We start from the raw sequence: 26,158 nt of genomic DNA, 5'->3' as shown, positions 1-26,158 counted from the left end.
CTGCGCCGGGGTCCCAGGAGTAGGGGGCTGCTGTCTGCGGGGTCCCAGGAGTAGGGGGCTGCTGTCTGCAGGGGCCCAGGATTAGGGGGCTGCTGTCTGCGCCGGGGTCCCAGGATTAGGGGGCTGCTGTCTGCAGGGGCCCAGGATTAGGGGGCTGCTGTCTGCGCCGGGGTCCCAGGATTAGGGGGCTGCTGTCTGCGCCGGGGTCCCAGGATTAGGGGGCTGCTGTCTGCGCCGGGGTCCCAGGAGTAGGGGGCTTCTGTCTGCGGGGTCCCAGGAGTAGGGGGCTGCTGTCTGCGGGGGCCCAGGAGTAGGGGGCTGCTGTCTGCGGGGTCCCAGGAGTAGGGGGCTGCTGTCTGCGGGGGCCCAGGAGTAGGGGGCTGCTGTCTGCGGGGTCCCAGGAGTAGGGGGCTGCTGTCTGCGGGGGCCCAGGTGTGAATGGCTTTGGAAAGGTAACATCCAGTTGATGGGTGACAGTGGCTCCAGCTACGCACTGTTTTGGGGCCCGGGAAGAAGCAGCAGGGAGTGATGTGTGGGGGCCACAGGTGGGTGGATCAGGAATGTCTGAGGGTCTTTCCAACGGCGTTGTGGATGAAGATGGAGGGGTCCCATTTTATGTGAATAGGGGGGGCCTACCTATAGATGGGCCCACATGGGAGCGGATGTGGGCATACGTGGCACGGACTCATCCAGATGGCGAGACTCTTGTCAAGTCAATCCGGAGCGCTGTGGATCTGGCCCGGGTAAGTGCCCCGCCGGGGGTCTGACTCTGTACAGGGGGTGCGGGGTGTGGGCGTAGTGCTGGGGAGTGACCGGCGTCCGCATTCATCCACAGGTGCCAGTCCCACCAGTGCCCGCGCTGACATCCGCCGCCTCAGTGCCCGAGCGCGTGGAGGCCGTGCAGAGATACATCCGAGAGCTGCAGTATCCTTCACCGATCCTTCTCCCCCAGAGGGGTCATAACGGGGTCCGCGGCTGCAGCCGGCAGTCATGTGATCAGCAAATCCCGCCGACCATTTCCCAATGACCACAGTGTCTCCTCCATTCTGGGGCCACACCTAGACTCCGGAGCCCGGGCCGGCTGTGACCTTAACTCATGGCTCAGATACAATCACACGGGGACCCAGTTCTTCGAGATCAAGAAGACGCGGCCACTGACCGGGTGAGTGAGAGCAGAGGGGTCAGCAAATGACGGACCGGGGCCCGGGGCCCTCCATACCTCCTCCCTGTATGAGCCGGTGAGGGATGACAGACCGGGGTCCGGGGCCCTCCATACCTTCTCCCTGTATGAGCCACTGAGGGATGACAGACCGGGGTCCGGGGCCCTCCATACCTTCTCCCTGTATGAGCCGGTGAGGGATGACAGACCGGGGTCCGGGGCCCTCCATACCTTCTCCCTGTATGAGCCACTGAGGGATGACGGACCGGGGCCCGGGGCCCTCCATACCTCCTCCCTGTATGGGCCACTGAGGGATGACAGACTGGGGTCCGGGACCCTCCATACCTCCTCCCTGTATGAGCCACTGAGGGATGACAGACTAGGGTCCGGGACCCTCCATACCTCCTCCCTGTATGAGCCGGTGAGGGATGACAGACCGGGGCCCGGGGCCCTCCATACCTTCTCCCTGTATGAGCCACTGAGGGATGACGGACCGGGGCCCGGGGCCCTCCATACCTCCTCCCTGTATGGGCCACTGAGGGATGACAGACTGGGGTCCGGGACCCTCCATACCTCCTCCCTGTATGAGCCACTGAGGGATGACAGACTAGGGTCCGGGACCCTCCATACCTCCTCCCTGTATGAGCCGGTGAGGGATGACAGACCGGGGCCCGGGGCCCTCCATACCTCCTCCCTGTATGGGCCGGTGAGGGATGACGGACCGGGGCCCGGGGCCCTCCATACCTCCTCCCTGTATGAGCCGGTGAGGGATGACAGACCGGGGCCCGGGGCCCTCCATACCTCCTCCCTGTATGAGCCACTGAGGGATGACAGACCGGGGTCCGGGGCCCTCCATACCTCCTCCCTGTATGAGCCGGTGAGGGATGACAGACCGGGGCCCTCCATACCTCCTCCCTGTATGAGCCGGTGAGGGATGACAGACCGGGGCCCGGGGCCCTCCATACCTCCTCCCTGTATGAGCCACTGAGGGATGACAGACCGGGGCCCGGGGCCCTCCATACCTCCTCCCTGTATGAGCCACTGAGGGATGACAGACCGGGGTCCGGGGCCCTCCATACCTCCTCCCTGTATGAGCCACTGAGGGATGACAGACCGGGGCCCGGGGCCCTCCATACCTCCTCCCTGTATGAGCCACTGAGGGATGACAGACCGGGGACCGGGGCCCTCCATACCTCCTCCCTGTATGAGCCGGTGAGGGATGACGGACCGGGGCCCGGGGCCCTCCATACCTCCTCCCTGTATGAGCCACTGAGGGATGACGGACCGGGGCCCGGGGCCCTCCATACCTCCTCCCTGTATGAGCCGGTGAGGGATGACGGACCGGGGCCAGGGACCTTCCATACCTCCTCCCTGTATGGGCCACTGAGGGATGACAGACTAGGGTCCGGGGCCCTCCATACCTCCTCCCTGTATGAGCCAGTGAGGGATGACAGACCGGGGTCCGGGGCCCTCCATACCTGCTCCCTGTATGAGCCACTGAGGGATGACAGACTAGGGTCCGGGGCCCTCCATACCTCCTCCCTGTATGAGCCACTGAGGGATGACAGACTAGGGTCCGGGGCCCTCCATACCTCCTCCCTGTATGAGCCACTGAGGGATGACAGACTAGGGTCCGGGGCCCTCCATACCTCCTCCCTGTATGGGCCGGTGAGGGATGACAGACTGGGGTCCGGGACCCTCCATACCTCCTCCCTGTATGAGCCACTGAGGGATGACAGACCGGGGCCCGGGGCCCTTCATACCTCCTCCCTGTATGAGCCGGTGAGGGATGACAGACCGGGGCCCGGGGCCCGGGACCCTCCATACCTCCTCCCTGTATGAGCCGGTGAGGGATGACAGACCGGGGCCCTCCATACCTCCTCCCTGTATGAGCCACTGAGGGATGACAGACCGGGGTCCGGGGCCCTCCATACCTCCTCCCTGTATGAGCCGGTGAGGGATGACAGACCGGGGTCCGGGGCCCTCCATACCTCCTCCCTGTATGAGCCACTGAGGGATGACAGACCGGGGCCCGGGGCCCTCCATACCTCCTCCCTGTATGAGCCGGTGAGGGATGACAGACCGGGGTCCGGGGCCCTCCATACCTCCTCCCTGTATGAGCCGGTGAGGGATGACAGACCGGGGTCCGGGGCCCTCCATACCTCCTCCCTGTATGGGCCACTGAGGGATGACAGACCGGGGCCCGGGGCCCTCCATACCTCCTCCCTGTATGAGCCGGTGAGGGATGACAGACCGGGGTCCGGGGCCCTCCATACCTCCTCTCTGTATGAGCCGGTGAGGGATGACAGACTGGGGTCCGGGGCCCTCCATACCTCCTCCCTGTATGAGCCACTGAGGGATGACAGACCGGGGTCCGGGGCCCTCCATACCTCCTCCCTGTATGAGCCACTGAGGGATGACAGACCGGGGTCCGGGGCCCTCCATACCTCCTCCCTGTATGAGCCACTGAGGGATGACAGACCGGGGTCCGGGGCCCTCCATACCTCCTCCCTGTATGAGCCGGTGAGGGATGACAGACCGGGGTCCGGGGCCCTCCATACCTCCTCCCTGTATGAGCCACTGAGGGATGACAGACCGGGGCCCGGGGCCCTCCATACCTCCTCCCTGTATGAGCCGGTGAGGGATGACAGACCGGGGTCCGGGGCCCTCCATACCTCCTCCCTGTATGAGCCGGTGAGGGATGACAGACCGGGGTCCGGGGCCCTCCATACCTCCTCCCTGTATGAGCCACTGAGGGATGACAGACCGGGGCCCGGGGCCCTCCATACCTCCTCCCTGTATGAGCCGGTGAGGGATGACAGACCGGGGCCCGGGGCCCTCCATACCTCCTCCCTGTATGAGCCACTGAGGGATGACAGACCGGGGTCCGGGGCCCTCCATACCTCCTCCCTGTATGAGCCACTGAGGGATGACAGACCGGGGCCCGGGGCCCTCCATACCTCCTCCCTGTATGAGCCACTGAGGGATGACAGACCGGGGACTGGGGCCCTCCATACCTCCTCCCTGTATGAGCCACTGAGGGATGACAGACCGGGGCCCGGGGCCCTCCATACCTCCTCCCTGTATGAGCCGGTGAGGGATGACAGACCGGGGTCCGGGGCCCTCCATACCTCCTCCCTGTATGAGCCACTGAGGGATGACAGACCGGGGTCCGGGGCCCTCCATACCTCCTCCCTGTATGAGCCACTGAGGGATGACAGACTGGGGTCCGGGGCCCTCCATACCTCCTCCCTGTATGAGCCGGTGAGGGATGACGGACCGGGGCCCTCCATACCTCCTCCCTGTATGAGCCGGTGAGGGATGACAGACCGGGGTCCGGGGCCCTCCATACCTCCTCCCTGTATGAGCCACTGAGGGATGACAGACTAGGGTCCGGGGCCCTCCATACCTCCTCCCTGTATGGGCCGGTGAGGGATGACAGACTGGGGTCCGGGGCCCTCCATACCTCCTCCCTGTATGAGCCGGTGAGGGATGACAGACCGGGGCCCGGGGCCCTCCATACCACCTCCCTGTATGAGCCACTGAGGGATGACAGACTGGGGTCCGGGGCCCTCCATACCTCCTCCCTGTATGAGCCACTGAGGGATGACAGACCGGGGTCCGGGGCCCTCCATACCTCCTCTCTGTATGAGCCGGTGAGGGATGACAGACCGGGGCCCGGGGCCCTCCATACCTCCTCCCTGTATGAGCCGGTGAGGGATGACAGACTGGGGTCCGGGACCCTCCATACCTCCTCCCTGTATGAGCCGGTGAGGGATGACAGACCGGGGCCCGGGACCCTCCATACCTCCTCCCTGTATGGGCCAGTGAGGGATGACAGACCGGGGTCCGGGGCCCTCCATACCTCCTCTCTGTATGAGCCGGTGAGGGATGACAGACTGGGGTCCGGGGCCCTCCATACCTCCTCCCTGTATGAGCCGGTGAGGGATGACAGACCGGGGCCCGGGGCCCTCCATACCACCTCCCTGTATGAGCCACTGAGGGATGACAGACTGGGGTCCGGGGCCCTCCATACCTCCTCCCTGTATGAGCCACTGAGGGATGACAGACCGGGGCCCTCCATACCTCCTCCCTGTATGAGCCGGTGAGGGATGACAGACCGGGGTCCGGGACCCTCCATACCTCCTCCCTGTATGAGCCACTGAGGGATGACGGACCGGGGTCCGGGACCCTCCATACCTCCTCCCTGTATGAGCCACTGAGGGATGACAGACCGGGGCCCGGGGCCCTCCATACCTCCTCCCTGTATGAGCCACTGAGGGATGACAGACCGGGGTCCGGGACCCTCCATACCTCCTCCCTGTATGAGCCACTGAGGGATGACAGACCGGGGTCCGGGACCCTCCATACCTCCTCCCTGTATGAGCCGGTGAGGGATGACAGACCGGGGCCCGGGGCCCTCCATACCTCCTCCCTGTATGAGCCACTGAGGGATGACGGACCGGGGCCCGGGACCCTCCATACCTCCTCCCTGTATGAGCCACTGAGGGATGACAGACCGGGGTCCGGGACCCTCCATACCTCCTCCCTGTATGAGCCGGTGAGGGATGACAGACCGGGGTCCGGGGCCCTCCATACCTCCTCCCTGTATGAGCCGGTGAGGGATGACAGACCGGGGTCCGGGACCTTCCATACCTCCTCCCTGTATGAGCCACTGAGGGATGACAGACCGGGGCCCGGGGCCCTCCATACCTCCTCCCTGTATGAGCCCCTGAGGGATGACAGACCGGGGTCCGGGGCCCTCCATACCTCCTCCCTGTATGAGCCGGTGAGGGATGACAGACCGGGGCCCGGGGCCCTTCATACCTCCTCCCTGTATGAGCCGGTGAGGGATGACAGACCGGGGTCCGGGGCCCTCCATACCTCCTCCCTGTATGAGCCACTGAGGGATGACAGACCGGGGCCTGGGGCCCTCCATACCTCCTCCCTGTATGAGCCACTGAGGGATGACAGACCGGGGCCCGGGGCCCTCCATACCTCCTCCCTGTATGAGCCACTGAGGGATGACGGACCGGGGTCCGGGACCCTCCATACCTCCTCCCTGTATGAGCCACTGAGGGATGACAGACCGGGGCCCGGGGCCCTCCATACCTCCTCCCTGTATGAGCCACTGAGGGATGACAGACCGGGGCCCTCCATACCTCCTCCCTGTATGAGCCACTGAGGGATGACGGACCGGGGCCCGGGGCCCTCCATACCTCCTCCCTGTATGAGCCACTGAGGGATGACGGACCGGGGCCCGGGGCCCTCCATACCTCCTCCCTGTATGAGCCACTGAGGGATGACAGACCGGGGTCCGGGACCCTCCATACCTCCTCCCTGAATGAGCCGGTGAGGGATGACAGACCGGGGTCCGGGGCCCTCCATACCTCCTCCCTGTATGAGCCGGTGAGGGATGACAGACTAGGGTCCGGGGCCCTCCATACCTCCTCCCTGTATGAGCCACTGAGGGATGACAGACCGGGGCCCGGGGCCCTCCATACCTCCTCCCTGTATGAGCCACTGAGGGATGACAGACCGGGGCCCGGGGCCCTCCATACCTCCTCCCTGTATGAGCCGGTGAGGGATGACAGACTAGGGTCCGGGGCCCTCCATACCTCCTCCCTGTATGAGCCACTGAGGGATGACAGACCGGGGTCCGGGGCCCTCCATACCTCCTCCCTGTATGAGCCACTGAGGGATGACAGACCGGGGCCCGGGGCCCTCCATACCTCCTCCCTGTATGAGCCACTGAGGGATGACAGACCGGGGTCCGGGACCCTCCATACCTCCTCCCTGAATGAGCCGGTGAGGGATGACAGACCGGGGCCCGGGGCCCTCCATACCTCACTTTCTCTGTCGTCCTGCAGGCTGATGGATCTGGCCAAAGAGATGACTAAGGAAGCTCTCCCCATCAAATGTCTGGAGGCCGTCATCCTGGGCATGTATCCTTCACCGCGCGGCGCCGGCGGGGCCCGGGAGGGGGCGACAGAGGAGAAACAAGAAGAGGCCTGAGGCATTAGGTGCCTCCGAAAAGCTTCGCCCTCTGCTCGTCCGATTCTAACCAGTCAGGTGCAATAAATGACAGTCTTAGTGTCCGGCGCCCCAGGCGACCATTAGGCACACGGGCGAGATTTCCGCGCGGATGCGATACGTGAGGTGAACGCATCGCACCCGCACTGACTCCGGACCCAGTCATTTCTATGGGGCTGTGAACGAGCGGTGATTTTCACGCATGCTCTATATTGTGCGATTTTCACGTAACGCAGGCCCCATAGAAGTGAATGGGGCTGCGTGAAAATCGCAAGCAAGTGCGGATGCGGTGCGATTTTCACGCACGGTTGCTAGGAGACGGTCGGGATGGAGACCCAATCATTATTATTTTCCCTTATAACATGGTTACACGGGAATATACAGGATGCACAGTACAATAGCGCAAAATAATACAATCACGTAACGCTCCTCAGTCCACCTGATCGCGGCATCTCTTCTGTCTTCTGTGAGAAGGACCTTTGATGATGTCACTGCGCTCGTCACATGGTCCATCACATGGTCAGTCACCACGGTAAAGATCATGTGATGGACCATGTGACGGGCGCAGTGACCTCATCAAAGGTCCTTCTCCTCACAGAAGACAGAAGAGATGCCGCGATCAGGTGGACTGAGGAGCGTTACGTGATTGTATTATTTTGCGCTATTGTACTGTGCATCCTGTATATTCCCGTGTAACCGCGTTATAAGGGAAATAATAAGGATCGGGTCCCCATCCCGACCGTCTCCTAGCAACCGTGTTATAAGGGAAATAATCATCTACAGAACTCCGACCCCAAACCGAACTTCTGTGGAGACGTCCGGGTCTGGGTGCCACATACTCCGGTCACATCCAGAGCTGAAGGCACAAGGCCACAGTTACACCACGTCTCATACTCCGGTCACATCCAGAGCTGACGGCACAAGGCCGCAGTTACACCACGTCTCATACTCCGGTCACATCCAGAGCTGAAGGCACAAGGCCGCAGTTACACCACGTCTCATACTCCGGTCACATCCAGAGCTGAAGGCACAAGGCCACAGTTACACCACGTCTCATACTCCGGTCACATCCAGAGCTGAAGGCACAAGGCGGCACTTACACCACGTCTCATGCTCCGGTCACATCCAGAGCTGAAGGCACAAGGCCGCAGTTACACCACGTCTCATACTCCGGTCACATCCAGAGCTGAAGGCACAAGGCCGCACTTACACCACGTCTCATACTCCGGTCACATCCAGAGCTGAAGGCACAAGGCCGCAGTTACACCACGTCTCATACTCCGGTCACATCCAGAGCTGACGGCACAAGGCCGCAGTTACACCACGTCTCATACTCCGGTCACATCCAGAGCTGAAGGCACAAGGCCGCAGTTACACCACGTCTCATACTCCGGTCACATCCAGAGCTGAAGGCACAAGGCCACAGTTACACCACGTCTCATACTCCGGTCACATCCAGAGCTGAAGGCACAAGGCGGCACTTACACCACGTCTCATACTCCGGTCACATCCGGAGCTGAAGGCACAAGGCCGCAGTTACACCACGTCTCATACTCCGGTCACATCCAGAGCTGAAGGCACAAGGCCGCACTTACACCACGTCTCATACTCCGGTCACATCCAGAGCTGAAGGCACAAGGCCGCAGTTACACCACGTCTCATACTCCGGTCACATCCAGAGCTGAAGGCACAAGGCCGCAGTTACACCACGTCTCATACTCCGGTCACATCCAGAGCTGAAGGCACAAGGCCGCACTTACCCCACGTCTCATACTCCGGTCACATCCAGAGCTGAAGGCACAAGGCCGCAGTTACACCACGTCTCATACTCCGGTCACATCCAGAGCTGACGGCACAAGGCCGCAGTTACACCACGTCTCATACTCCGGTCACATCCAGAGCTGAAGGCACAAGGCCGCACTTACACCACGTCTCATACTCCGGTCACATCCAGAGCTGAAGGCACAAGGCCGCAGTTACACCACGTCTCATACTCCGGTCACATCCAGAGCTGAAGGCACAAGGCCGCAGTTACACCACGTCTCATACTCCGGTCACATCCGGAGCTGAAGGCACAAGGCCACAGTTACACCACGTCTCATACTCCGGTCACATCCAGAGCTGAAGGCACAAGGCGGCACTTACACAACGTCTCATACTCCGGTCACATCCAGAGCTGAAGGCACAAGGCCGCACTTACACCACGTCTCATACTCCGGTCACATCCAGAGCTGAAGGCACAAGGCCGCAGTTACACCACGTCTCATACTCCGGTCACATCCAGAGCTGAAGGCACAAGGCCGCAGTTACACCACGTCTCATACTCCGGTCACATCCAGAGCTGATGGCACAAGGCCGCAGTTACACCACGTCTCATACTCCGGTCACATCCAGAGCTGAAGGCACAAGGCCACAGTTACACCACGTCTCATACTCCAGTCACATCCAGAGCTGAAGGCACAAGGCCGCACTTACACCACGTCTCATACTCCGGTCACATCCAGAGCTGAAGGCACAAGGCCACGTCTCATACTCCGGTCACATCCAGAGCTGAAGGCACAAGGCCGCACTTACACCACGTCTCATACTCCGGTCACATCCAGAGCTGAAGGCACAAGGCCACAGTTACACCACGTCTCATACTCCGGTCACATCCAGAGCTGAAGGCACAAGGCCGCAGTTACACCACGTCTCATACTCCGGTCACATCCAGAGCTGAAGGCACAAGGCCGCAGTTACACCACGTCTCATACTCCGGTCACATCCAGAGCTGAAGGCACAAGGCCACAGTTACACATCTCATACTCCGGTCACATCCAGAGCTGAAGGCACAAGGCCGCAGTTACACCACGTCTCATACTCCGGTCACATCCAGAGCTGAAGGCACAAGGCCGCAGTTACACCACGTCTCATACTCCGGTCACATCCAGAGCTGATGGCACAAGGCCGCAGTTACACCACGTCTCATACTCCGGTCACATCCAGAGCTGAAGGCACAAGGCCGCAGTTACACCACGTCTCATACTCCGGTCACATCCAGAGCTGAAGGCACAAGGCCACAGTTACACATCTCATACTCCGGTCACATCCGGAGCTGAAGGCACAAGGCCGCACTTACACCACGTCTCATGCTCCGGTCACATCCAGAGCTGAAGGCACAAGGCCGCAGTTACACCACGTCTCATACTCCGGTCACATCCAGAGCTGAAGGCACAAGGCCGCAGTTACACCACGTCTCATACTCCGGTCACATCCAGAGCTGACGGCACAAGGCCGCAGTTACACCACGTCTCATACTCCGGTCACATCCAGAGCTGAAGGCACAAGGCGGCACTTACACCACGTCTCATACTCCGGTCACATCCAGAGCTGATGGCACAAGGCCGCAGTTACACCACGTCTCATACTCCGGTCACATCCAGAGCTGAAGGCACAAGGCCGCACTTACACCACGTCTCATACTCCGGTCACATCCAGAGCTGAAGGCACAAGGCCGCAGTTACACCACGTCTCATACTCCGGTCACATCCAGAGCTGAAGGCACAAGGCCGCAGTTACACCACGTCTCATACTCCGGTCACATCCAGAGCTGAAGGCACAAGGCCGCACTTACACCACGTCTCATACTCCGGTCACATCCAGAGCTGAAGGCACAAGGCCGCAGTTACACCACGTCTCATACTCCGGTCACATCCAGAGCTGAAGGCACAAGGCCGCAGTTACACCACGTCTCATACTCCGGTCACATCCAGAGCTGAAGGCACAAGGCCACAGTTACACATCTCATACTCCGGTCACATCCAGAGCTGAAGGCACAAGGCCGCACTTACACCACGTCTCATACTCCGGTCACATCCAGAGCTGAAGGCACAAGGCCGCAGTTACACCACGTCTCATACTCCGGTCACATCCGGAGCTGAAGGCACAAGGCCGCAGTTACACCACGTCTCATACTCCGGTCACATCCAGAGCTGAAGGCACAAGGCCGCAGTTACACCACGTCTCATACTCCGGTCACATCCGGAGCTGAAGGCACAAGGCCGCACTTACACCACGTCTCGTACTCCGGTCACATCCAGAGCTGACGGCACGAGGCCGCACTTACACCACATCTCATACTCCGGTCACATCCGGAGCTGAAGGCACAAGGCCGCACTTACACCACGTCTCATACTCCGGTCACATCCAGAGCTGATGGCACAAGGCCGCAGTTACACCACGTCTCATACTCCGGTCACATCCAGAGCTGAAGGCACAAGGCCGCAGTTACACCACGTCTCATACTCCGGTCACATCCGGAGCTGAAGGCACAAGGCCGCAGTTACACCACGTCTCATACTCCGGTCACATCCGGAGCTGAAGGCACAAGGCCGCAGTTACACCACGTCTCATACTCCGGTCACATCCAGAGCTGAAGGCACAAGGCCGCAGTTACACCACGTCTCATACTCCGGTCACATCCAGAGCTGAAGGCACAAGGCGGCACTTACACCACGTCTCATACTCCGGTCACATCCAGAGCTGAAGGCACAAGGCCGCAGTTACACCACGTCTCATACTCCGGTCACATCCAGAGCTGAAGGCACAAGGCCGCAGTTACACCACGTCTCATACTCCGGTCACATCCAGAGCTGAAGGCACAAGGCCGCACTTACACCACGTCTCATACTCCGGTCACATCCAGAGCTGAAGGCACAAGGCCGCACTTACACCACGTCTCATACTCCGGTCACATCCAGAGCTGAAGGCACAAGGCCGCAGTTACACCACGTCTCATACTCCGGTCACATCCAGAGCTGAAGGCACAAGGCCGCAGTTACACCACGTCTCATACTCCGGTCACATCCAGAGCTGAAGGCACAAGGCCGCAGTTACACCACGTCTCATACTCCGGTCACATCCAGAGCTGAAGGCACAAGGCCGCAGTTACACCACGTCTCATACTCCGGTCACATCCAGAGCTGAAGGCACAAGGCCACAGTTACACCACGTCTCATACTCCAGTCACATCCAGAGCTGAAGGCACAAGGCCGCACTTACACCACGTCTCATACTCCGGTCACATCCAGAGCTGAAGGCACAAGGCCACGTCTCATACTCCGGTCACATCCAGAGCTGAAGGCACAAGGCCGCACTTACACCACGTCTCATACTCCGGTCACATCCAGAGCTGAAGGCACAAGGCCACAGTTACACCACGTCTCATACTCCGGTCACATCCAGAGCTGAAGGCACAAGGCCGCAGTTACACCACGTCTCATACTCCGGTCACATCCAGAGCTGAAGGCACAAGGCCGCAGTTACACCACGTCTCATACTCCGGTCACATCCAGAGCTGAAGGCACAAGGCCACAGTTACACATCTCATACTCCGGTCACATCCAGAGCTGAAGGCACAAGGCCGCAGTTACACCACGTCTCATACTCCGGTCACATCCAGAGCTGAAGGCACAAGGCCGCAGTTACACCACGTCTCATACTCCGGTCACATCCAGAGCTGATGGCACAAGGCCGCAGTTACACCACGTCTCATACTCCGGTCACATCCAGAGCTGAAGGCACAAGGCCGCAGTTACACCACGTCTCATACTCCGGTCACATCCAGAGCTGAAGGCACAAGGCCACAGTTACACATCTCATACTCCGGTCACATCCGGAGCTGAAGGCACAAGGCCGCACTTACACCACGTCTCATGCTCCGGTCACATCCAGAGCTGAAGGCACAAGGCCGCAGTTACACCACGTCTCATACTCCGGTCACATCCAGAGCTGAAGGCACAAGGCCGCAGTTACACCACGTCTCATACTCCGGTCACATCCAGAGCTGACGGCACAAGGCCGCAGTTACACCACGTCTCATACTCCGGTCACATCCAGAGCTGAAGGCACAAGGCGGCACTTACACCACGTCTCATACTCCGGTCACATCCAGAGCTGATGGCACAAGGCCGCAGTTACACCACGTCTCATACTCCGGTCACATCCAGAGCTGAAGGCACAAGGCCGCACTTACACCACGTCTCATACTCCGGTCACATCCAGAGCTGAAGGCACAAGGCCGCAGTTACACCACGTCTCATACTCCGGTCACATCCAGAGCTGAAGGCACAAGGCCGCAGTTACACCACGTCTCATACTCCGGTCACATCCAGAGCTGAAGGCACAAGGCCGCACTTACACCACGTCTCATACTCCGGTCACATCCAGAGCTGAAGGCACAAGGCCGCAGTTACACCACGTCTCATACTCCGGTCACATCCAGAGCTGAAGGCACAAGGCCGCAGTTACACCACGTCTCATACTCCGGTCACATCCAGAGCTGAAGGCACAAGGCCACAGTTACACATCTCATACTCCGGTCACATCCAGAGCTGAAGGCACAAGGCCGCACTTACACCACGTCTCATACTCCGGTCACATCCAGAGCTGAAGGCACAAGGCCGCAGTTACACCACGTCTCATACTCCGGTCACATCCGGAGCTGAAGGCACAAGGCCGCAGTTACACCACGTCTCATACTCCGGTCACATCCAGAGCTGAAGGCACAAGGCCGCAGTTACACCACGTCTCATACTCCGGTCACATCCGGAGCTGAAGGCACAAGGCCGCACTTACACCACGTCTCGTACTCCGGTCACATCCAGAGCTGACGGCACGAGGCCGCACTTACACCACATCTCATACTCCGGTCACATCCGGAGCTGAAGGCACAAGGCCGCACTTACACCACGTCTCATACTCCGGTCACATCCAGAGCTGATGGCACAAGGCCGCAGTTACACCACGTCTCATACTCCGGTCACATCCAGAGCTGAAGGCACAAGGCCGCAGTTACACCACGTCTCATACTCCGGTCACATCCAGAGCTGAAGGCACAAGGCGGCACTTACACCACGTCTCATACTCCGGTCACATCCAGAGCTGAAGGCACAAGGCCGCAGTTACACCACGTCTCATACTCCGGTCACATCCAGAGCTGAAGGCACAAGGCCGCAGTTACACCACGTCTCATACTCCGGTCACATCCAGAGCTGAAGGCACAAGGCCGCACTTACACCACGTCTCGTACTCCGGTCACATCCAGAGCTGAAGGCACAAGGCCGCACTTACACCACGTCTCGTACTCCGGTCACATCCAGAGCTGAAGGCACAAGGCCGCAGTTACACCACGTCTCATACTCCGGTCACATCCGGAGCTGAAGGCACAAGGCCGCACTTACACTACGTCTCGTACTCCGGTCACATCCAGAGCTGACGGCACGAGGCCGCACTTACACCACGTCTCATACTCCGGTCACATCCGGAGCTGAAGGCACAAGGCCGCACTTACACCACGTCTCATACTCCGGTCACATCCAGAGCTGAAGGCACAAGGCCGCAGTTACACCACGTCTCATACTCCGGTCACATCCGGAGCTGAAGGCACAAGGCCGCAGTTACACCACGTCTCATACTCCGGTCACATCCAGAGCTGAAGGCACAAGGCCGCAGTTACACCACGTCTCATACTCCGGTCACATCCAGAGCTGAAGGCACAAGGCCGCAGTTACACCACGTCTCATACTCCGGTCACATCCAGAGCTGAAGGCACAAGGCCGCAGTTACACCACGTCTCATACTCCGGTCACATCCAGAGCTGAAGGCACAAGGCCGCAGTTACACCACGTCTCATACTCCGGTCACATCCAGAGCTGAAGGCACAAGGCCGCAGTTACACCACGTCTCATACTCCGGTCACATCCAGAGCTGAAGGCACAAGGCCGCAGTTACACCACGTCTCATACTCCGGTCACATCCAGAGCTGAAGGCACAAGGCCGCAGTTACACCACGTCTCATACTCCGGTCACATCCAGAGCTGAAGGCACAAGGCCGCAGTTACACCACGTCTCATACTCCGGTCACATCCAGAGCTGAAGGCACAAGGCCGCAGTTACACCACGTCTCATACTCCGGTCACATCCAGAGCTGAAGGCACAAGGCCGCAGTTACACCACGTCTCATACTCCGGTCACATCCAGAGCTGAAGGCACAAGGCCGCAGTTACACCACGTCTCATACTCCGGTCACATCCAGAGCTGAAGGCACAAGGCCGCAGTTACACCCACGTCTCATACTCCGGTCACATCCAGAGCTGAAGGCACAAGGCCGCAGTTACACCACGTCTCATACTCCGGTCACATCCAGAGCTGAAGGCACAAGGCCGCAGTTACACCACGTCTCATACTCCGGTCACATCCAGAGCTGAAGGCACAAGGCCGCACGTTACACCACGTCTCATACTCCGGTCACATCCAGAGCTGAAGGCACAAGGCCGCAGTTACACCACGTCTCATACTCCGGTCACATCCAGAGCTGAAGGCACAAGGCCGCAGTTACACCACGTCTCATACTCCGGTCACATCCAGAGCTGAAGGCACAAGGCCGCAGTTACACCACGTCTCATACTCCGGTCACATCCAGAGCTGAAGGCACAAGGCCGCAGTTACACCACGTCTCATACTCCGGTCACATCCAGAGCTGAAGGCACAAGGCCGCAGTTACACCACGTCTCATACTCCGGTCACATCCAGAGCTGAAGGCACAAGGCCGCAGTTACACCACGTCTCATACTCCGGTCACATCCAGAGCTGAAGGCACAAGGCCGCAGTTACACCACGTCTCATACTCCGGTCACATCCAGAGCTGAAGGCACAAGGCCGCAGTTACACCACGTCTCATACTCCGGTCACATCCAGAGCTGAAGGCACAAGGCCGCAGTTACACCACGTCTCATACTCCGGTCACATCCAGAGCTGAAGGCACAAGGCCGCAGTTACACCACGTCTCATACTCCGGTCACATCCAGAGCTGAAGGCACAAGGCCGCAGTTACACCACGTCTCATACTCCGGTCACATCCAGAGCTGAAGGCACAAGGCCGCAGTTACACCACGTCTCATACTCCGGTCACATCCAGAGCTGAAGGCACAAGGCCGCAGTTACACCACGTCTCATACTCCGGTCACATCCAGAGCTGAAGGCACAAGGCCGCAGTTACACCACGTCTCATACTCCGGTCACATCCAGAGCTGAAGGCACAAGGCCGCAGTTACACCACGTCTCATACTCCGGTCACATCCAGAGCTGAAGGCACAAGGCCGCACTTACACCACGTCTCATACTCCGGTCACATCCAGAGCTGAAGGCACAAGGCCGCAGTTACACCACGTCTCATACTCCGGTCACATCCAGAGCTGAAGGCACAAGGCCGCAGTTACACCACGTCTCATACTCCGGTCACATCCAGAGCTGAAGGCACAAGGCCGCAGTTACACCACGTCTCATACTCCGGTCACATCCAGAGCTGAAGGCACAAGGCCGCAGTTACACCACGTCTCATACTCCGGTCACATCCAGAGCTGAAGGCACAAGGCCGCACTTACACCACGTCTCATACTCCGGTCACATCCAGAGCTGAAGGCACAAGGCCGCAGTTACACCACGTCTCATACTCCGGTCACATCCAGAGCTGAAGGCACAAGGCCGCAGTTACACCACGTCTCATACTCCGGTCACATCCAGAGCTGAAGGCACAAGGCCGCAGTTACACCACGTCTCATACTCCGGTCACATCCAGAGCTGAAGGCACAAGGCCGCAGTTACACCACGTCTCATACTCCGGTCACATCCAGAGCTGAAGGCACAAGGCCGCAGTTACACCACGTCTCATACTCCGGTCACATCCAGAGCTGAAGGCACAAGGCCGCACTTACACCACGTCTCATACTCCGGTCACATCCAGAGCTGAAGGCACAAGGCCGCAGTTACACCACGTCTCATACTCCGGTCACATCCAGAGCTGAAGGCACAAGGCCGCACTTACACCACGTCTCATACTCCGGTCACATCCAGAGCTGAAGGCACAAGGCCGCAGTTACACCACGTCTCATACTCCGGTCACATCCAGAGCTGAAGGCACAAGGCCGCAGTTACACCACGTCTCATACTCCGGTCACATCCAGAGCTGAAGGCACAAGGCCGCACTTACACCACGTCTCATACTCCGGTCACATCCAGAGCTGAAGGCACAAGGCCGCAGTTACACCACGTCTCATACTCCGGTCACATCCAGAGCTGAAGGCACAAGGCCGCAGTTACACCACGTCTCATACTCCGGTCACATCCAGGAGCTGAAGGCACAAGGCCGCAGTTACACCACGTCTCATACTCCGGTCACATCCGAGCTGAAGGCACAAGGCCGCACTTACACCACGTCTCATACTCCGGTCACATCCAGAGCTGAAGGCACAAGGCCGCAGTTACACCACGTCTCATACTCCGGTCACATCCAGAGCTGAAGGCACAAGGCCGCAGTTACACCACGTCTCATACTCCGGTCACATCCAGAGCTGAAGGCACAAGGCCGCAGTTACACCACGTCTCATACTCCGGTCACATCCAGAGCTGAAGGCACAAGGCCGCAGTTACACCACGTCTCATACTCCGGTCACATCCAGAGCTGAAGGCACAAGGCCGCACGTTACACCACGTCTCATACTCCGGTCACATCCAGAGCTGAAGGCACAAGGCCGCACTTACACCACGTCTCATACTCCGGTCACATCCAGAGCTGAAGGCACAAGGCCGCACTTACACCACGTCTCATACTCCGGTCACATCCAGAGCTGAAGGCACAAGGCCGCAGCTTACACCACGTCTCATACTCCGGTCACATCCAGAGCTGAAGGCACAAGGCCGCAGTTTACACCACGTCTCATACTCCGGTCACATCCAGAGCTGAAGGCACAAGGCCGCAGTTACACCACGTCTCATACTCCGGTCACATCCAGAGCTGAAGGCACAAGGCCGCAGTTACACCACGTCTCATACTCCGGTCACATCCGGAGCTGAAGGCACAAGGCGGCACTTACACCACGTCTCATACTCCGGTCACATCCGAGCTGAAGGCACAAGGCCGCACTTACACCACGTCTCATACTCCGGTCACATCCAGAGCTGAAGGCACAAGGCCGCAGTTACACCACGTCTCATACTCCGGTCACATCCAGAGCTGAAGGCACAAGGCCGCACTTACACCACGTCTCATACTCCGGTCACATCCAGAGCTGAAGGCACAAGGCCGCACTTACACCACGTCTCATACTCCGGTCACATCCGAGCTGAAGGCACAAGGCCGCACTTACACCACGTCTCATACTCCGGTCACATCCAGAGCTGAAGGCACAAGGCCGCAGTTACACCACGTCTCATACTCCGGTCACATCCAGAGCTGAAGGCACAAGGCCGCAGTTACACCACGTCTCATACTCCGGTCACATCCAGAGCTGAAGGCACAAGGCCGCAGTTACACCACGTCTCATACTCCGGTCACATCCAGAGCTGAAGGCACAAGGCCGCAGTTACACCACGTCTCATACTCCGGTCACATCCAGAGCTGAAGGCACAAGGCCGCACTTACACCACGTCTCATACTCCGGTCACATCCAGAGCTGAAGGCACAAGGCCGCAGTTACACCACGTCTCATACTCCGGTCACATCCAGAGCTGAAGGCACAAGGCCGCACGTTACACCACGTCTCATACTCCGGTCACATCCAGAGCTGAAGGCACAAGGCCGCACTTACACCACGTCTCATACTCCGGTCACATCCAGAGCTGAAGGCACAAGGCCGCACTTACACCACGTCTCATACTCCGGTCACATCCAGAGCTGAAGGCACAAGGCCGCAGTTACACCACGTCTCATACTCCGGTCACATCCAGAGCTGAAGGCACAAGGCCGCAGTTACACCACGTCTCATACTCCGGTCACATCCAGAGCTGAAGGCACAAGGCCGCACTTACACCACGTCTCATACTCCGGTCACATCCAGAGCTGAAGGCACAAGGCCGCACTTACACCACGTCTCATACTCCGGTCACATCCAGAGCTGAAGGCACAAGGCCGCAGCTTACACCACGTCTCATACTCCGGTCACATCCAGAGCTGAAGGCACAAGGCCGCAGTTACACCACGTCTCATACTCCGGTCACATCCAGAGCTGAAGGCACAAGGCCGGCACTTACACCACGTCTCATACTCCGGTCACATCCAGAGCTGAGGCACAAGGCCGCACTTACACCACGTCTCATACTCCGGTCACATCCAGAGCTGAAGGCACAAGGCCGCAGTTACACCACGTCTCATACTCCGGTCACATCCAGAGCTGAAGGCACAAGGCGCATTACACCACGTCTCATACTCCGGTCACATCCAGAGCTGAAGGCACAAGGCGCACTTACACCACGTCTCATACTCCGGTCACATCCAGAGCTGAAGGCACAAGGCCGCACTTACACCACGTCTCATACTCCGGTCACATCCAGAGCTGAAGGCACAAGGCCGCAGTTACACCACGTCTCATACTCCGGTCACATCCAGAGCTGAAGGCACAAGGCCGCAGTTACACCACGTCTCATACTCCGGTCACATCCAGAGCTGAAGGCACAAGGCCGCAGTTACACCACGTCTCATACTCCGGTCACATCCAGAGCTGAAGGCACAAGGCCGCAGTTACACCACGTCTCATACTCCGGTCACATCCAGAGCTGAAGGCACAAGGCCGCAGCTTACACCACGTCTCATACTCCGGTCACATCCAGAGCTGAAGGCACAAGGCCGCAGTTACACCACGTCTCATACTCCGGTCACATCCAGAGCTGAAGGCACAAGGCCGCACTTACACCACGTCTCATACTCCGGTCACATCCAGAGCTGAAGGCACAAGGCCGCAGTTACACCACGTCTCATACTCCGGTCACATCCAGAGCTGAAGGCACAAGGCCGCACTTACACCACGTCTCATACTCCGGTCACATCCAGAGCTGAAGGCACAAGGCCGCACTTACACCACGTCTCATACTCCGGTCACATCCGAGCTGAAGGCACAAGGCCGCACTTACACCACGTCTCATACTCCGGTCACATCCAGAGCTGAAGGCACAAGGCCGCAGTTACACCACGTCTCATACTCCGGTCACATCCAGAGCTGAAGGCACAAGGCCGCACGTTACACCACGTCTCATACTCCGGTCACATCCAGAGCTGAAGGCACAAGGCCGCACTTACACCACGTCTCATACTCCGGTCACATCCAGAGCTGAAGGCACAAGGCCGCACTTACACCACGTCTCATACTCCGGTCACATCCAGAGCTGAAGGCACAAGGCCGCAGTTACACCACGTCTCATACTCCGGTCACATCCAGAGCTGAAGGCACAAGGCCGCAGTTACACCACGTCTCATACTCCGGTCACATCCAGAGCTGAAGGCACAAGGCCGCAGTTACACCACGTCTCATACTCCGGTCACATCCAGAGCTGAAGGCACAAGGCCGCACTTACACCACGTCTCATACTCCGGTCACATCCAGAGCTGAAGGCACAAGGCCGCAGTTACACCACGTCTCATACTCCGGTCACAATCCAGAGCTGAAGGCACAAGGCCGCACTTACACCCGTCTCATACTCCGGTCACATCCAGAGCTGAAGGCACAAGGCCGCAGTTACACCACGTCTCATACTCCTCGGTCACATCCAGAGCTGAAGGCACAAGGCCGCAGTTACACCACGTCTCATACTCCGGTCACATCCAGAGCTGAAGGCACAAGGCCGCACTTACACCACGTCTCATACTCCGGTCACATCCGAGCTGAAGGCACAAGGCCGCAGTTACACCACGTCTCATACTCCGGTCACATCCAGAGCTGAAGGCACAAGGCCGCAGCTTACACCACGTCTCATACTCCGGTCACATCCGGAGCTGAAGGCACAAGGCGGCACTTACACCACGTCTCATACTCCGGTCACATCCAGAGCTGAAGGCACAAGGCCGCAGTTACACCACGTCTCATACTCCGGTCACATCCAGAGCTGAAGGCACAAGGCCGCCAGTTACACCACGTCTCATACTCCGGTCACATCCAGAGCTGAAGGCACAAGGCCGCACTTACACCACGTCTCATACTCCGGTCACATCCAGAGCTGAAGGCACAAGGCCGCAGTTACACCACGTCTCATACTCCGGTCACATCCAGAGCTGAAGGCACAAGGCCGCAGCTTACACCACGTCTCATACTCCGGTCACATCCAGAGCTGAAGGCACAAGGCCGCAGTTACACCACGTCTCATACTCCGGTCACATCCAGAGCTGAAGGCACAAGGCCGCACGTTACACCACGTCTCATACTCCGGTCACATCCAGAGCTGAAGGCACAAGGCCGCACTTACACCACGTCTCATACTCCGGTCACATCCAGAGCTGAAGGCACAAGGCCGCAGTTACACCACGTCTCATACTCCGGTCACATCCAGAGCTGAAGGCACAAGGCCGCAGTTACACCACGTCTCATACTCCGGTCACATCCAGAGCTGAAGGCACAAGGCCGCACTTACACCACGTCTCATACTCCGGTCACATCCAGAGCTGAAGGCACAAGGCCGCAGTTACACCACGTCTCATACTCCGGTCACATCCGGAGCTGAAGGCACAAGGCCGCAGTTACACCACGTCTCATACTCCGGTCACATCCAGAGCTGAAGGCACAAGGCCGCAGTTACACCACGTCTCATACTCCGGTCACATCCAGAGCTGAAGGCACAAGGCCGCAGTTACACCACGTCTCATACTCCGGTCACATCCAGGAGCTGAAGGCACAAGGCCGCAGTTACACCACGTCTCATACTCCGGTCACATCCAGAGCTGAAGGCACAAGGCCGCAGTTACACCACGTCTCATACTCCGGTCACATCCAGAGCTGAAGGCACAAGGCCGCAGTTACACCACGTCTCATACTCCGGTCACATCCAGAGCTGAAGGCACAAGGCCGCAGTTACACCACGTCTCATACTCCGGTCACATCCAGAGCTGAAGGCACAAGGCCGCAGTTACACCACGTCTCATACTCCGGTCACATCCAGAGCTGAAGGCACAAGGCCGCAGTTACACCACGTCTCATACTCCGGTCACATCCAGAGCTGAAGGCACAAGGCCGCAGTTACACCACGTCTCATACTCCGGTCACATCCAGAGCTGAAGGCACAAGGCCGCAGTTACACCACGTCTCATACTCCGGTCACATCCAGAGCTGAAGGCACAAGGCCGCAGTTACACCACGTCTCATACTCCGGTCACATCCAGAGCTGAAGGCACAAGGCCGCAGTTACACCACGTCTCATACTCCGGTCACATCCAGAGCTGAAGGCACAAGGCCGCAGTTACACCACGTCTCATACTCCGGTCACATCCAGAGCTGAAGGCACAAGGCCGCAGTTACACCACGTCTCATACTCCGGTCACATCCAGAGCTGAAGGCACAAGGCCGCAGTTACACCACGTCTCATACTCCGGTCACATCCAGAGCTGAAGGCACAAGGCCGCAGTTACACCACGTCTCATACTCCGGTCACATCCAGAGCTGAAGGCACAAGGCCGCAGTTACACCACGTCTCATACTCCGGTCACATCCAGAGCTGAAGGCACAAGGCCGCAGTTACACCACGTCTCATACTCCAGTCACATCCAGAGCTGAAGGCACAAGGCCGCAGTTACACCACGTCTCATACTCCGGTCACATCCGGAGCTGAAGGCACAAGGCGGCACTTACACCACGTCTCATACTCCGGTCACATCCAGAGCTGAAGGCACAAGGCGGCACTTACACCACGTCTCATACTCCGGTCACATCCAGAGCTGAAGGCACAAGGCCGCAGTTACACCACGTCTCATACTCCGGTCACATCCAGAGCTGAAGGCACAAGGCCGCAGTTACACCACGTCTCATACTCCGGTCACATCCAGAGCTGAAGGCACAAGGCCGCAGTTACACCACGTCTCATACGGGGCACAATCTGATCTGTCAGTATAAGATCGGCGCTGAGTCACACGGAGCCGCGCGGAATCTTTACCTTTTATTATCATCCGATACAATAGATTCCGCTAATAACTCCCAGTCTCCGCGGTCCGGTTTTCTGGATGTCACCGCAGTCCAATATCCGCCAGTCCGGTATATGACGCTGCTATTGCGCAGAAGTTGTCGCTTCTATCTCTGACTGACGCCGATCACAGCGGTTTCCGGAGATAAGAACGCGCCCAGTTGTATCACAAAACACAGTCCCCGGTGCATCTCCGCAGCAGACGGGCGACACAGGCGCGTTCCACCGCTTATCAATACCGTCCATTGGTTTCCAAAGGTTTGGCGCGTTCTTACAATTTTGCATAAATTTTCGTTTAAAAATCTGCATTAAAAAATCGTATGAAACAATCGCATTGGTCTTCACAGGATGTGCGTCAGTCAGCGCCGGCGGCCACGCTGGCGGCTCGCCTCCCCTCGTCATCCGCTGCAGCGCGGCGTCTCGGTGCCGAGCGCGTCACGTGGCTTGTGTTCCCAGCAGGTTTGAGGCAAGTTATGCGAAGCGTCTATTTTCAAATCCTCGAAATCCTTGTAGACGACAGAGGCCGGTGCATCGCGGGTCCTTGTGGGTGACGCATCGACCGCGCGTTTCGGGGGCGGCGCGTGAATTGTGGGGTTTATACCCGTCAGTGGAAAAACAAGGATATGGATTCCTTACATGTGAATTTTTCACACATCTGATTATTCTGCCGATTTTACGGTATTTCTAATGACGGCGACCGCCCACATTCGCTTAGAAGTTCATAGTCAATGCGATTTTCTTATTTTTCGACTATTTTTATGCATGCGATTTTTTTATGCGATTTTTCTTATATGATGCGTTTTTTGCATCTATCAGTACTGGGTTCGCTGGGTCATATTTCCTTAACCCCCCTAATTCCAGTTATAAGCACGTTAATCAATGTATCCGATATTTATGGCGATTCGTACGTTCCTGTCCTCCGAGGCCGCCATCTTCAGAATGAGGCCACGTCCTGGCCGTGCTGCCATAGATCTGCGACATTCAGGGCCGCACCTGAAGAAGCCTCGGCTGCACAGAAGACACTTTTATGACCCCCCCCCGGACCCCGCTAGGAGTTACTTCTGCCTACAACGCCCAATCCAGGCGAATAACGCAGTGGATTAAACGGCATTGGCGCCATGTTCGATATGATAAGACCATGGGCCCCGTGTCAGCGGCTCGTCACTAAGGCCCCAGGGCACACAGATCGCCCCTTCAACAAAACTAATGTACAACGCTGGCCGAATCCCCGTGCGGAATACGTATCGGGTGCAAAACAACCGCGATTTCCTCAACTCCGAGCGTCTTCCCCTCGCATGTAACCCCTCCAGCGCGGCCCACCGAACCCAGTGCCCCACATCGGTCAGACTAACAGACAGGAAAGACCAGAATATCAGAACATCTCAATAAGATCACAAACGGACGTGAAGACGACTATCCCAACAGTACGAGCCGCGCGGCCGGCCATCGCTGGAGAGGATAGACACAGAGCTAGAGCTCTCCGGCTTTCTGCAGATGTAGGGCGTCCACCGTGTGGGGCTGCGATCCTCCCTGAATGTCGCAAATCTACAGCAGCACGGCCAGGACGTGGCCTCATTCTGAAGATGGCGGCCTCGGAGGACGGAAACGGGAAGGGAAGAATCGCCATAAACACAGAATATAGTGATTAACGCGCTTATAACTGGAATTAGGGGGGTTAAGGAAATATGACCCAGCGAACCCAGTACTGATAGATGCAAAAAACGCACCAAGAAAGAAAAAACGCATCATATAAGAAAAATCGCATTAAAAAAAAAAATTGCATGCATAAAAATAGTCAAAAAATAAGAAAATCGCGCTGCAGCGGATGACGAGGGGAGGCGAGCCGCCAGCGTGGCCGCCGGTGCTGACTGACGCACATCCTGTGAAGACCAATGCGATTGTTTCATACGATTTTTTATGCAGATTTTTAAACAAAAATTTATGCGAAATTGTAAGAACGCGCCAAACCTTTGGAAACCAACTATAGAACGTTCAGAGACACATGGACGGTACTGATAAGCGGTGGAACGCGCCCGCGTCGCCCGTCTGCTGCGGAGATGCACCGGGGACTGTGTTTTGTGATACAACTGGGCGCGTTCTTATCTCCGGAAACCGTTGTGATCGGCGTCAGTCAGAGATAGAAGCGACAACTTGTGCGCAATAGCAGCGTCCTGCGGGTCATATACCGGACTGGCGATTATTGGAACGAAAACCGGACCGAGGAGACTGGGAGTTATTAGCGGAATGTATTGTATGGGATGATAATAAAAGGTAAAGATTCCGTGCGGCTCCGTGTGAATCAGCGCCGATCTTATACCTAAGTGTCTGCAGCTTTTGCTGTGACTGGAGACATGAGTCCAAGGTCTCCATTTTGCTCCTGAGCCTACCCCTCCAGATACCTGACCAACAGCATCCCCGGCCTGGAGCGATTCCCCATCAGCTTCAAGACCCAGTTTGCGGGCGGCTGCTTCCGCCATATTGTGCTGGGCCTGCACTGGGGCGGATACTTTGGGGCGCTCGGAATCAGCCGGCGGGAGGACCTGATGTACAAGCCTCTGCGGCACAGGAGCCTGCACGAGCTGATGACGGATTTCCAGGACGCCTACGCTCGCTGCTGGCACACGCTCTGGAAGATAAAGATTGGCCCATACGTGTCACATGACCCACACAGCGTGGAGCAGATTGACTGGAAACAGTCAGTGCTGGACGCGCAGAACCTGGGTGCGGAGGAGCTGCGCAGGGAACTGGAGCGCCACAGCAGAGAGATGAGACTCAGGGTAATGATCCGCACCCAGCGGGGGCCCCGGGGGCCGCCTCACTCACTAATGCTGGCTTTTTACTTGCAGATAATCAAAGGACCCCCATCACCCCCTAAGGAGCGAAGAAGGGAGGTCACCCCATCCCCCCAGCGAGGACAGGCCAGCCCACAGCGCAGGGAGCGGCTGGACAGACGGTAACTCATGGCTTTAATGCATTTCAATAGGGCCACGCAGA

The 26,158-nt window shown here is 58.3% G+C and overlaps 1 protein-coding gene across 1 annotated transcript; it reads left to right on the top strand.

The window, feature by feature from the left end:
- VASH1 (vasohibin 1) lies at positions 1 to 26,121 on the top strand. The gene is made up of 6 exons (XM_044273567.1): positions 1 to 743; positions 836 to 924; positions 1,106 to 1,162; positions 7,030 to 7,104; positions 25,560 to 25,941; positions 26,011 to 26,121. Exons 1-6 carry the CDS (start codon positions 561 to 563, stop codon positions 26,119 to 26,121), a joined length of 897 nt encoding a protein of 298 aa, XP_044129502.1. The 5' UTR covers positions 1 to 560.
- The last annotated feature ends 37 nt before the right edge of the window (positions 26,122 to 26,158 follow it).

Source organism: Bufo gargarizans, unplaced genomic scaffold, assembly GCF_014858855.1.
Source record: "Bufo gargarizans isolate SCDJY-AF-19 unplaced genomic scaffold, ASM1485885v1 fragScaff_scaffold_762_pilon, whole genome shotgun sequence".
Lineage (NCBI taxonomy): Eukaryota > Metazoa > Chordata > Amphibia > Anura > Bufonidae > Bufo > Bufo gargarizans.
The sequence above is the reverse complement of the archived record's forward strand: the minus strand, read 5'-3'. Positions and strand labels throughout refer to the sequence as shown.